This window comes from Sinohyriopsis cumingii, chromosome 17 (assembly GCF_028554795.1).
Source record: "Sinohyriopsis cumingii isolate HCF-2022 chromosome 17, ASM2855479v2, whole genome shotgun sequence".
Lineage (NCBI taxonomy): Eukaryota > Metazoa > Mollusca > Bivalvia > Unionida > Unionidae > Sinohyriopsis > Sinohyriopsis cumingii.
Genome location: NC_142977.1, coordinates 63,684,155 through 63,698,628, shown reverse-complemented (window position 1 = coordinate 63,698,628; position 14,474 = coordinate 63,684,155). Strand labels below are relative to the sequence as shown.

The window sequence follows — 14,474 nt, the reverse complement described above, 5'->3', positions numbered from 1 at the left end:
ATATATATATATATATATATATATATATATATATATATATATATATATATATATATATATATATATATATATATATATATATATATATATAAACAACCTTTTAACTAAAATACTTGAAATAGTTTTAAAATAAATAGATAAAAAGGAACTATGAGGAACACAGAGAGACAGGCAGACAGAGACAGAGAGAAACATTCGAATGGATCGGGGGAAAACACCGAAAACTGAAGATATGTAGTATAACAAAACACTAGGGGATTAACTGGAAAAATGTGTGGAAGTCATGGGCGGGAATTAAAGTCCTTACAAGTTCAAAGTATGATATTTAAATTTGTACAGGATGTATGGCTTACGGGCGAAATGACTTTCAAACGCCACATGGTAAAAGAAATACCCAAATGCCCAACAAAATACCATTCAATAGCTCAATGTGCGAATAATAAAGTAGAACGAATTAACTTCATAATGCAGATATGCAAACAAGGGAGATACCGAAGAAATAATTTATTATATCTAGAGAGAATATCTGATAAAGTATACAAAATATAACTGAGTATATTGTTAAAACAATGTTGAAGTATGGTCATGTAGTTAGGATTAAACAAATAAGTGCTTGACTAAAATAAAATTTTTCCTGCACCCTTGTGGAAGACCACTGTGGGGGAATGGCCTCAGTTCATCGCCCCGCTTAGGGGGTGGTTCCAGCCCGTGCGCCGGCTGGGGCTCCTCTCTTACATTTCACAAGTACACAGGGATGCGAGAATGGAATTTTTAAATCTTTGATTTTTTTTTTTCCTTTTTAACGGTATCTCCCTAAATTCTTCTTTTTATTTTGACTCATTAGCATAATCTAACCTCGAAACGCAGATTACAAAAAAAGAAGGGAAACCCATCGATCTAACACAACATTAACAATCTCTTTAGAGAGGTTCACCAGGCCTTTCAGACGGGGAACCTGCGTACCGGAGGAAATAATGAGCTTACATAGCACGAAATGAACAGGGCTTTGTAGTAGTTCATGAAAACCTCGGATGCAGCACATGGACAAACACATAAAAATATAAGGGATACACGAATACAACACTAACAAATAACAAACACATACACAAATAAACATACAGACGCAAAGGGAGAAATTTCTCCCCTTTTATTTTTTATTTTCATTTTGATTTTCGGCCTTTTTTCTATAGACTTCTTTTTCAGCTTTATGAAAACTAGAGGCACCACAAGACCATGTCCTAAAATTAGGAGCAGCACAATTATCAAATAAAGTTAGCGTAACCCCTTATATCAGGCTAGGCAAATTGCCCTTGAATAATATTAAAAGAATGAGAGAGAAACTAAACATGCAAACAGAAAAATACAGTTTAGGGTGTTCATTGTATTTTGTACCTTTTGATAGAATACATAAACGTCTCTTCTTAAAGTCATTTAAAAGCAATAAAGAACCAAAAAGAACTCCAGAAATGAAAATGGTCCTATTGTAGAAAAAAACAAGTATAAAACCAAGGGAATGATATCACATAATGCCGTCCTTACAGTAACATCTATAGCATACAAACACTATAGCAAGTATACATATAGCAAACACAGGGCATAGGCAATCACATAAACAACAGGAGGAAGGAGATCCGCCATAGGCATTGGTCTTTGGTCGGATGAACATCCCCATTAGCTAGAGGAACCAGCCTGGGTAACTCACACATACAAGCTTTTTCTTATATTTCGGCAAGGGGGGGGGGATTTTTAAAAAGAGTTAAACATAAAAACGTTTGCAAATGGATAAGCAGACGTTGTAATACAGTTTTAAAAGGCATATATTTATGATTTTGATCACCTTAAAAATATAAGTTTATTTCTTTGTTTTGTTTGGCATGGCAATAGGGCCCTTAGAAACACTGTCGCCTTAATGCTGGGTTAGACAAAATATGTATGTGAAGATTATGTCGGCATAAGGATGTGGATGCACATACGTAATACAGTTTTAAAATGCATATATTTAAGATTCTGATGATCTTAAAATATAATTTTTCTTTTCTGTTGTGTTAGGTATGGCAATAAGGACACTGGAAACGCTGTCGCCTTAATGCTGAACTAGACATAATATGTGTGTGAAACGTTTGTCGCCATAAGGATGTTTTGACTATCACAGTTGTGTGTAGGCATTACGGCGACGCAGCATTAAGGCGACAAATATGTGCTTATATTTAAAAATAAATTTTGTTGCTTTAAACATGAATATTGAAGCTTGATAATAGAAATTATAATTTATTTTAATGAATTCATATACAAATATGTGCTACTGTTTGTAACACAACATGATGTCATCCTGTCACCCTAATGCTGCTCTGTGACGTATGTCGCCCTAATGCTGGTTACGTGCTCATGAGTATGTGTGTGTGTGTGTGATATCTTCCACAATAAAAACCATCAGTCTTTTGTGAACTACGCAGATACAATTTGTGAATGTGCAAGAAGAACAAGATCAAGAAAAAGATCAAAAACAAAAACAACAACGAGAAGAGGAACAATTACAAAATCACGACAACAAGCTAAAGACAAGGCAAACGTAAAAGAGGAAGAATGAGAAGAAACGATAAAAGAAGGATGAAGAGCAGATATAAGAAGATTAGACCACTCGGTTACCCTCGGTCCCCGTCTAATGTTGCACTGTCTCTGATCTTATATTCTATCTTGCGTGAGAGATATCTTTACTTAATAAGGACTATTTTTACATTTAACTCTTAGCGAGTTAAGGAATAAGTCGATATGCAACAGTTCCATATTTCTATTCAATGAGGTCAATTTTAATATCTTTGAATGAGACCGTAGCATATGCAGACATAGCGAACGGGCAATTCTATTTAGAACTGATCATGACCGATTCTCGATGATCATAGATTATACAGAGATTAATTATACTAAATGTGGACAACACATTACTCCACAACACACACACACACACAAAATGTATTTTGCGCCGTACCTTTGCCATTGTTGAATAAAGACATGTAGTTTTCCCATTTTCCCTCGTATTGGTAAACATTGACAAGACCCCTGTGATGGTGATAGAATGACACCGCTACGTCTTTTGGATTTCGGAGGATCAACACAATTTTGCACCGCTTCTCAATCATATCGCGAGGCAACTCCGAGAATTTCATATGGGTATTAAGAACTCGTGGCGAGGGAATGGCTGCCAAATGATTTTCAGGAATCATTTCAATCATGTGATTTTCCTTAAAGTCTGGGATCGTCGTAACGCTTTCTTGCAGAATCATGCTGATCACTTCCCACATCCAATGACATCCTATAATTACAGAAAGGTGCCCTACTGTAATATTCGTTCATCTGTCACTTATTGGAGAAAGAGAGAGAGAGAGAGAGACAGACAGACAGACAGACAGACATACAGACAGAGAGTCAGTCTACCCATTGGTCCATGTGTATTTTATACTTCCTGTTGAATTATTAAGCCTTTTCTCGATTCAATGTGCATTATATGAATGGCAAGTTATATACATTCCTGATATATATATATATATATATATATATATATATATATATATATATATATATATATATATATATATATATATATATATATATACATACATACATACATACATACATACATATCAGTCGCTGAAGCTTTATTCAGGAATGTATTGGCTCATAGTCATTTCATAGAGACTGTTGGTGTTTGTTTCATGCATGCTGATAAATGACCCTTATATTAGCCTTTCTGACTCTATATCATTTCTTATCTTACCATCTTTGTCCAGGTTGTGTTCGCGATGTACTTCAGAATGTGTGCTGTGTGTATTTGGGAGAGTATTTACAAGTGGCTTCACAACATGCAAAATGAATTTATTATTATCATTATTTATTACATTAATGCAAGATTTTGTTTGTTGAAGCACGTTCATGCGAACCTGTGCACGAGCGTTCTTAAAAAAAAAAAGACTATCTAAATGAATCCCCTCCCATTTCCAACCAGAGGGGAAAATGATCTTATGTGTGCAGTATATGTAACGCGTCTCTTGTATAATATATGCAAAATATAATATAAAACTAGGACTTTCCATTGACGTATTATGTTTGTGTGATTCGAAGATGCATTATGTGTTTGCAGTGCGTCTGTCACGTTGTTTGGTATTGGAATATCTAGCTTCAATTCTGTCAATATGTATATTGCTTTCATTAAAATGCATATCATAATGCTTTCATATAATAAGATAGTATTTACATTATCATTGTATTCCTTACTCATTCACATAAGACCGTCATTTTTCAGTTTTTATTATAGGCAGACCTGTGAACATGTACGCTACCATAGTAACACAAGAAAAATCAAAGAGAAAAATACTGCATATTTACTCTTTAGAGAGGCATGGGGTGAAAAAGAAAGAATCCACAATGTGGGCAAGATGAGGTTTTGGCGGCGTTATTCCCACCGAAGAGATCTAGTGGGAAACTAATGCGATTTGCCAGGCCTCCCTACAAATTGTTCATCACATGGGGTTGGACATTACGTTGTTAGGTTACATCGGCGGGCACACTAAAACGAATAAGCCAGGGTCCCGAACGTTTTTTGTTTAATACAGCTAAAATGTGACATGGTACCGGCGAAACATCCAAGTAATAATTTTTTTTACAAAATATATTGCGTACCGCATAGCGACCAAAAACAAATAATATTAATTCTTGTACGAGAGGACCGTACATGGCCCAATCGCCGTACTGAGACAGCTGTGGACGTACGATCACGCTGTTGAAGAGGTACTTACTACCTATCAGTACTTCGCGGATTTACGAAACAAACTGAAGGACGTTTGTTCACTCGCACAGGAGAACATCAAGCGAGTGAATACACGTCAATCGAAGTATTACAACAAGCGCGCAAAACCACACCAGCATGACGTAGGCGACAAGGTGTTGTTGCTCTTGTCCCAAGTACACAACAAGTTGCAAGTTTCCTGGTGGGGGCCGTACGTCGTAACTGGAAAAGTCGGAGGTCAAACCTATCGGATACGTCTACCGACTAAGGAGAAGCTCTAACATGCCAATCTCCTTAAGCGATACCGGGAAAGGGAGACCACCAGCGATTTTGTCAACGCCACGATCGTCATCGAGGACGCCGAAGTCGACACGGAAGGGGCGAATACTGTCCCGAGCTATCCGTTAACAAGGGCTGAGAACCCCTCGGACGTGGAGTGCGACCCCATGTTGACTATGGTACTACGGGAAGAGATAGAGACGTTGCTGGTCGGGTATTACGGTGTGCTTACGGAAATACCCAGGAGAACGTCACTTGTCGAGTTCGGCTTAAAGCTGGTGGACGACGGCCAGTCCAGTGGAATCCCTACCCCTTGTCCCATGCAAAACGACACATCTTAAGGGAGGAGATCGGGCAGATGATTACTCTGGGTGTAATCGAGCCCGCCGACTCTCCGTACAGCTCTCCGGTAGTCCTAGTGCAGAAGAAGGATGGCACACATCGGTTTTGTGTCGACTACGGAAAGCTGAATCAGGTGACGCAATTTCAAGTGGAAACGCTATCTGATCCAAAACATATTTTCGCTTGTGTCTCGAAGGCGAAATTTTTATCAAAGTTGGATTTGTCCAAGGGATATTGGCAAATCCCTGTGAGAAAGGAGGATAGGGCAAAGCTCGCTTTTGCTACTCGCGATGGGACATACCAATGGTTGGTCATGCCATTCGGAGTCCAGAATGCTCCCAGCATCTTCACTAGAATGATGCGGACGTTGTTGTAGCCCTTGCGCGATAGGGAGTGTCCAACACTTCATGGATGATCTCTTGCTAGCCACAGAGACGTGGGGTGAACACCTCACTCTGCTTGCTGACGTTTTGGAGCGGCTACGTCACGAGGGATTGACGGCTAGCCCTTCCAAATGTCACCTGGGGTTCCGAACCTTGGATTATTTGGGACACACCCTTAGTAAAGGCACGCTGTCCCCAGAAAAGTCAAAGGTGGAGCAGCTGTGAAACTCCACACCACGAAAGCTGAGGTGAGATCATTCGTGGGATTGGTGGGGTATTACCGGGGGTATGTGGCCAATTTCAGTGCGATCGCGGTGCCGTTGTCTGACCTGGCCAAGAAACGATCCCTGGGTAACGTTATTTGAACGGATACGTGCGAGCACACATTCTAAACGCTAAAGGATAGGCTTACATCTGACGCGATTGTCCGCCTACCAGATCTATCCAAAGACTTCGTGCTTCGCACTGACACGTGCGACACGGGACTGGGAGCAGTACTGTTACAAGAGAACGACGGGACGCTTTTTCCTGTCGCGTACGGCAATCGGAAATTGTCTGCTGCCGAGAAGAACTATTCCGTATCGGAGAGGGAATACCTCGGAATCGTGTTCGGAATATCACGGTTCGAGCTGTACTTGTACGGGCGCAAGTTCATATTGGAATCTGTCCACCAACCCCTCGCCTATCTCTTGCAGCCGAAATTGTCGAATGGACGAGAGTGCGATGGTCGTTGTTCTTACAGCAGTACCAGATTCAGATCAGATACGTGAAAAGAACAGAGATTGTCGGCGCTTATTTCATGAGTAGGGGCGCTGAAGTGGCATATATCACTCTGTAAATAACCGTATGTTGTGTGTATATTCGTGTCCGTAGTCAGTGTGTAGCGTCGCTATGATTTTTCCTTTGATTGCGTGTGTAACGCACTTTTCCATTTGGAGCAAATTTGGGAAATAAAATCCCGATTATATTCCCAAGCGTGGGAGGGTGTCACGTTATAAGTAAGGAACAATAGCCAGATTGCAACATGTATATGCTAGACCCTGAGGCTGATTATTCTCTTCATAAATGTTGCGACAGTCAGCCTTGCGAACAATGAGTGTCAAAGCGATGTGTACACAGATGGCCCACCGGTTTATGTTACGAAAGTGTAAGCCGACAGCATATTGTATATAACATGGCCGTAGGAACTTGTTACGGGTGCCTTATTTGGCTGCGTGCGATTCACAGGTAAGTGGCATGAATTGCCGGTGTTGGGCTCAAAAGAACATCAAGTGGGGATCGTAAATCTACCCTTGACATACTGCCGGGGAAGGGGTAATGTCTGCTAATTATGTACACATGGGTGAATCAACATCCACTCGGAATTGAGCAAGGCGTGGCCACCATTGGAATCTCAAGTTTAAATCTACTGTCTTGAAACTAAACGTCAGTAGTCGCTCAACCATGTTGCGGAATTTACATAAGGAAGTTATAAGCTATTCCGACGTCATTTGAAATAGGCGGGAAACATTGTTATTCTGGGAATTAAAAAGGAGCTTCGGACAGGAAGCTTTTAGGGACAGGAGGAGCTGTAGGGAAATACCCTGATACAGTTGGTCCCGAGTTTCTGGGAGACAAGAAAAGGAGAGAACGGAAGTGAAGGAAGTGGAAGGGTGAAGGACGTGGTTGTTGGACTGAAGGGGTACTGGGTACCAGTCAAGAAATACTGGAGAAGAGTAGAAACACAAGACAGGAGGAAAATCTATCACATTAAGTCACGTGATGAAATAGGCCGTCACATGGTCGAGTGAAAGACGAGTGATAGGGTTTTGAATATTGAATTTCACTTGAGGAAGGACTATCTGTTATTGAATGGCATTACATTTGTGGTTTTTTTTTTAATTTCACCTTTTGTGCATTCAATAATTTAACTGTCGATATCGCTGACTGAGGGCTCAGAGCTTTGCATCTATATCGCTACTTCAATTTCTAACAAAAACGAGCCAGGGTGGGTCTTCTGTAATACCTAAAGATAATACTGGGAGCACCCCACCCCAACCTAAGGTAGTCTACGAGACCTTTGCAAACTGCATCATAATTAGCTCACTGTGGTAACGGCTGTGAAGTGTAGACAATAAGAACTTTGCAAATATGTATACCTTTTAATAATAAAGTCGACTCCTCTTTTGCCCATTTCAACATTCTGGCAATTGTCTGAAAATGAGAAACGTATTGACCTACTTCTTTTTTTAATAGGGCGTAGTAACCTAAAATTTCTGGAAACATCTTGACCTGAACTTGTGTGCAGATAGGGGTGGTGTGGCTTCCTAATGCCAGATCTATTTCATTCGAATTGAAAGGTATTTCGCTTGTTTCTGTTTCACTTCGCATTTGCATCAGGATCTCTCTCTCTCTCTCTCTCTCTCTCTCTCTCGCTTTCTCTTTCTCTCTCTCTCTCTCTCTTGCTTTTTTCCCTCTTGTATTTCTCTTTTTCTTTCACTTTATTTTAAATTGATGCTATTTTGACTCTATTTCCATCTGCACTTTTTATAAATTTCAATAATTTCGTATCAAAGCCAGAGTGTTTTCCAACTCACTTTAATCCCAAACGTTTTTTATTTCTTCCCGCTAAATATTGATCCAAAAATAAATGTGTATCTACTTTTTAACAGCCCCTCTCCAGCTTCATTTAATTTTGTGCAAACCCATCTGGGTCTGCTTAACAAAAAACCGGTTCCGCGGTGTCCGTAGGTAAACATCCTGGGCCGATGTGTTGAACATGATTGAGGTTTTAGTGTTTGAACTAGTTTGGAGTTTTAAAGTCCTTTATTTTCTTTTTTCTGTTTCCATGAAAACGTGACATGACGAAAGTCTGAACTGTTTTCTTGTTATTATCCGTAGTAGTTATAATAGTATAACTGTACTTTTTGTAATTTTATCTCATCAAAAGGACTCAATACAAATAATGCCAAAAAGCTTTCACATAGATTTTAAATATAACATTTTCTTTCTAAATTGCATACTCCAACGAAATTTGTAGAAGATAGGACAGAACTTTAAGTAAAAGTATTACGATTGAAATTTGTTCTAAATTGTATTAAAGTAATATTTCATTAATTTATATTGAAAATAATTTTCCACTAAAATATATGGAGATACAATTTATATATCTGTGTAATATAACTGTATGCTATTTTATAAAGATCGCACTTTACAAGCAGGTGCAGAAACCCATACAACAATACAATACATTTCGCCCGTAACTAAATATCAACAAATTATCAGCACAAAATGCACAATATATTTCGCTCGTAACTAAATATCAACAATTATCAGCAGAAAGTACATTTTGCGCGTAACTAAAAATCAACAATCGTCAGCACAAAATAAATTTCGCTCGTTTCTAAATGTCATCAATTTAGATTTGGAGGAAAGCTGCAGAATATGCAAATTATTATTATATCAATATTGTATGCGTTGCGCAGATGGTACACACGATCGCCATGGAAAAGTTCAAAGGGCTTGTTCTCACTAACATTGAGCAACGAAAAACTATAAATAGCGAATCAGGCTTACGAAGAATTTTCGTTGCTCCAGTCAGAACAGCTCTGTCTTTTCCTTACAGCGGTTCCGTACCTTATTCCCCAAAGATGTAGTCGTATCATCACGGTTATTGGTGACACCCTTGTCAGAGAGTCTGAATTCCCTTGCTCTCTCTCTCTCTCTCTCTCTCTCTGAACATGAACAAAGACATTTCTTAACTTATGAGTAATCCCTTCTCATAGCAAGAGATGAGAAGAAGGTTATGATACAACTCATGTCATAACAGATATATTCAGTGAGAAAACATTCACACATTGATATTTTGCGTCGTGTATCGCACCATCATATTGAAATTTTTAGAAGAATACCAGTCACGCTTCAAAGAGACCTACATTTGCCTTTTTCACTCTTGCGCCGATCTTTATTGCATTCATATTCAAAATCTACATCTTATTTCCATATAGAAAAGTCAGCACTTACAAAAATCTAGAAGGAATGAATGACATACCAGACTTGGGGTAATTACAGAGAAGAATGTCATCTGGGCGTGCTTTGGCATTAACTGAAGCTCGAATCCCATTCGCTTGTTCTACACCTCCAACATTCGGATACAGTTCACCGTCAACCTCCATTAACCATATGTGATCTCCACGAGCGTCTGGAAAGGTCACCACAGACATGTTGCTAACGTTATACTGTATAATGGTTCAAACTACTTCGACTCAAGATTCTGTGAGGTATGCTGATCATGTTCCGGAACGGATAGTTTTAAACCGGACGATACGCTCCGCCCACTTAATTACCTTTGTTCCGGGTCACGAGCTATCGTGAAAATGGCGGATCAAGTTGCATCAGCAAAATATCGATGGAAATAAAATTTTGACAACATTTCTGAAACATTCCTACCTGATTGAAAGATTATTTCAGATCGTACCCACACAATTCAAGCAGTTCTTCTGCTTTTCTGAAATTTCGTTCTTAAAACTGAATCGGAAAATTGTGACCAAACACTTCAAATTATAAAACAAGACTACATCGGTTCTCCCTGAAAATTCAGGCAAACCTCTGCGTAACTTCAAGCCCTGATAAGTGAAGCAAAAGACAGATTTTCCTTCATTATATAATTGATCGCCGGTAGTCAACAACCAATGGGAAATAGTTATGATCTTAGTAATGCATTAAGTTTCTGTGAGGCTCGGTCCATGTCATAAAATTTTAGGAGCTGTCATCAATTAGATATAATACAAATAATACTATCAGACAGGTTAGAGAAATTTTTAATTCGTACTCTACGGAGATTCGAACCCAGGTTCGTGTGTACACGGCACCCATCGCCTTGCCTATACACACGAGCCCATTTTCCCTCACGGCTAAGCACACATCACCAAAACATGATGTTATTCAATCGGTGTTATATATACTCGTGTGTAGCAGACACACTCGCATGATTGATAACGTAGCTTAATGATTTTTAACGTAGCTTTTTTGAGTCATATCGCTACGATGTCTGCAGTGTGGCAGTTTATAGTGATGTCTAGCACTGGGGTATCATGCCGCAGACATGTAGCATGTTGTCCCACCCAGTCACATTATCCTGACACCAGTCTGACCAGTCCTAAGACTAACCTCTTAATGCTGAGCGCCTAGCAAGGCAGCTGTAAGTACAATTTTTGTAAGTCTTTGGTATGACTCGGCCGGGGATCCAACCCACGGCCTCCTTCTTCTGAGGCGGACGCTCTAACCACTAGAAATCAAAGTATCTATAATTAATTATAAACAAATATAAATATACACCAGACATAACAGAAAGTGGTATCCCTGGATTATATAGAAGAATGCTTCATAAAAGTAGGCAGAATTAATATTTAATACAAATAATGATATGATTAATATCATATAGGTTAGAGAATTTTTAATTCTTACTCTACGGAAATTCGAGCCCAGGTTCGCGAGTAAACGGTACACATCGCCTTACTTTCAGTTTCATTTCAATTTTAAAAAGATGCCATACAAGCTCACCAACGCTTTTGAATAACTGTCTTTGGCAGCATAATACAATCGTTATTTTAGTGTAACAACAAATGTAATGTTAATTCGAGTCCCCCAAAAAAATTTTATATAATACCGCAATATCAAAGGAAGACGTGACAAAACACACAAAAAACGTTTTGTTTTTTATTTGAAAAGTGAAGGTAGTAAGGTATATATTAGTCCGATAAATCAACCCCACAAATATGTATTGATACTGATGGACGATATGTGGGTCTGATGTGACCTGTTCATTAAAATGTGCAATTATGATGCACGCAAATTTTTTTGGAATAAACGTGCGTACACTTCAGACACATACCGGTAATTTGTGACAGCCATATCAAGCGCGAAATTCAAAATGGCCACATAACAGATGGTTGTGCTATTCCAGGTGGATTTACAAGTCGCCAAAAATATGATTTGCTCCGGAAATATAATGCACATGTCACCAAAAGGACTATTTAGCCAACGGAAGCTGCACACATACGAGAAATACTGGTAAGTGTATAAAATGTGCACCAATGTGTGCAACCAAATTTGAATGCAGATAATTGCTGCTTTTAATAAATACGTGATATCGGATTTGGTGCGTGCAGGCAAGGAGACAGGTGCCGAAATATGTGGACCAGGGTTTTAATCTATAAAGTGTGAGAAATTTATTACAAAATGTCAAGCCTATAGGATAACAATCCTTGTCCATATATACAAATTCACTTCTTATTAGCACCATCTCTCTCTCTCTCTCTCTCTCTCTCTCTCTATATATATATATATATATATATATATATATATATATATATATATACGGAGAGAGAGACACAGAGAGAGAGACAGACAGACAGACAGACAGACGGAGACAGACAGAGAGAGACAGAGAGATAATAACAAAATTAAGTTAGCAGATAATGTATATAAAAATCACTGATGTTGCGGCCCGCACACTTGGCAGGGTCTATGGGTCAACCGATCCATTGTCCGACCTACATCATCATATTACGTGCTACCTGCAGTACTAGCAACCTTTAGTCATTTCCCTTCAGATTATATGAACCAAGACGACACCCATGTATTGTCTGCTCGAAATGGGTACACACAAATAAATAAATGGGTACACCAAATAAAGAAATGGGTACACCAAACAAACAAAAAAATGGGTACACCAAAATAAAGAAATGGGTGCTCCCTAATAAAGAAATGAGTACACCAGAAAAAGAAAATGGGTACACCCAAATAAAGAAATGATTACACCCAAAGAAATAAATGGGTACACCAAACAAAACAAAAAATGGGTACACCCAAATAATGAAATGGGTACACCCGAATAAAGAAATGGGTACACCCAATTAAATAAATGGGTACACCTAAATAAAGAAATGGGTACACCCAAATAAATAAATGGGTGCTCGCTAATAAATAATTGGGTACACCCAAACAAAGAAATGGGTACAGACAAATAAAGAAAATATTCGATTTTTTGAAAATATACAAGACTAAATATCTTAGATCTGTATCTCGACAGAAGAATTTATTGGTATCTCAGTAACGTGGGGAAAAGGGCAAGGGTTATTTTCCTCATTAGTAAACCTATGTAAGAGATATTTCGTTGTGCCTTTCTGAATAAATGTAACACAATGTGGCATATTTGCATATATCTGTTTATGAATATTTGATTTAATTGATATTTTATTTAATTTAATTGTCTGCTTGTAAGTTTAAATTTTTTTAATTTTTTATTTCATTACATGTCAATGTAATGTAATTTTGTTTACTATGAATTTGATATTTTCCAGAAAATTCAGTTTGACATGAATCTTTTCATAAATACCTAAAAGTAGAAACACTGTTTCTATTTTGACTTAGTTTCCGACCTTGATTCAGAAATCACTGAGACAAGTAAACAACTTTTTATTTTTATTTTATTCTCGTAGTAAAATGCTTGGTTTTTATCAAAGTCATACTGGGAGTATGCGATTTTATATGTAAACAGCCTCTATTTCGCATTTCTGGGTTTTCCGAAATTGCGCAGTATTTAGGTTTTATACAGATGTCTATAGAGCACCAGATACGTCCACTGTTACAGCCTACAAGCCTGGAATTGATATTGTTAAGGCCTTCAACTCTCAACAACGTATATTTTCGTACGATTCAGTATACGTTATGTCGCTACCAAGCCGTAACAATGTTGTTGGAATATTTTTCTCTGTTGCGCATGTGCGCAATTTTTTAAACTAAAACATCAGGTTGCGGAAGCTGTGCGTAATTAAGTAGTTGATAGCAGAGCGTTGAGAATTTGAAATGGAAAATATGTCGACTGAGGCCCATATGACAGCTCATACTATGCTGTTATATATATCCTAATATTTCCTTAACACACTTGTTGCAATATATGAAATTGATTTTTTGCTCACATGTTTAAACCTTGAATAATTCACCCCTATCTCACCTTATGTTGTATCACTATAGACTGTCACACGGCAAACATTGTAGCGATATGACTCAAATTGTTAAAGCAACGTTAAAAATGCAAATCAAACCAATACATACTGCTTGGTCCTGAATTAAAATAATACCCATCTGATATGAAATACATCTACCATGGTGGTCATCTTGAAAATGGTACAGGTACTCTTAGTGGGTGCATGGTAATATGGTCACATATCATCATTCATGTCATTCTTGCTAAACAACGAATGAATTGCTGATCTTCTTAAACTTTATCGGAAATAAGGAAAGACCAACAGCCAATATATCAATGCAGAATACTTAAATCCTTTACAGCCCATATTTAACCTAATTAACATCTCACAGACTTAATAGTTCAAAGATATACATTATTTAATGACAACTGTTTACATTCTCTATCACATAGCACAAATTGTAAACTAGTAATTCCATCAGAGACCTTGGCAAGCCGAAACACTTATATATCGAAGAATGTTAATGCGTAAATACGGGCTTTAGTTAGAATAAATAATGTTAACGCAAAAATGAAAATGTCTGGGACAGTTATTGGCCTCTGTTGCACACGGGGTCGAAGGTCCAGATATCCTGACACGCAAACGATAGCCAATGAATAATCTAGGTGGTGACAGTACACCCCATCAACTTAACTCGCTGGTATTTTGCATATAAAATGA

General features: G+C 38.1%; 1 protein-coding gene across 2 annotated transcripts in view; it reads right to left on the bottom strand.

The window, feature by feature from the left end:
• The window catches only part of LOC149779103 (sulfotransferase 1A2-like), a 69,221-nt gene that overhangs the window by 18,073 nt on the left and 36,674 nt on the right, over nt 1-14,474 (bottom strand). The window contains exons 1-2 of one of the 2 annotated variants that reach the window (XM_089939659.1): nt 9,815-10,001; nt 2,987-3,310 (exon numbers count right to left, since the gene is read on the bottom strand). In XM_089939659.1, the coding sequence (XP_089795785.1) occupies nt 2,987-3,310; nt 9,815-9,986 (496 nt within the window). In that variant the 5' untranslated portion in view covers nt 9,987-10,001. Of the gene's footprint in view, nt 1-2,986; nt 3,311-9,814; nt 10,002-14,474 lie in introns of those variants that run through there. The other variant, XM_089939658.1, reaches the window with a different exon arrangement.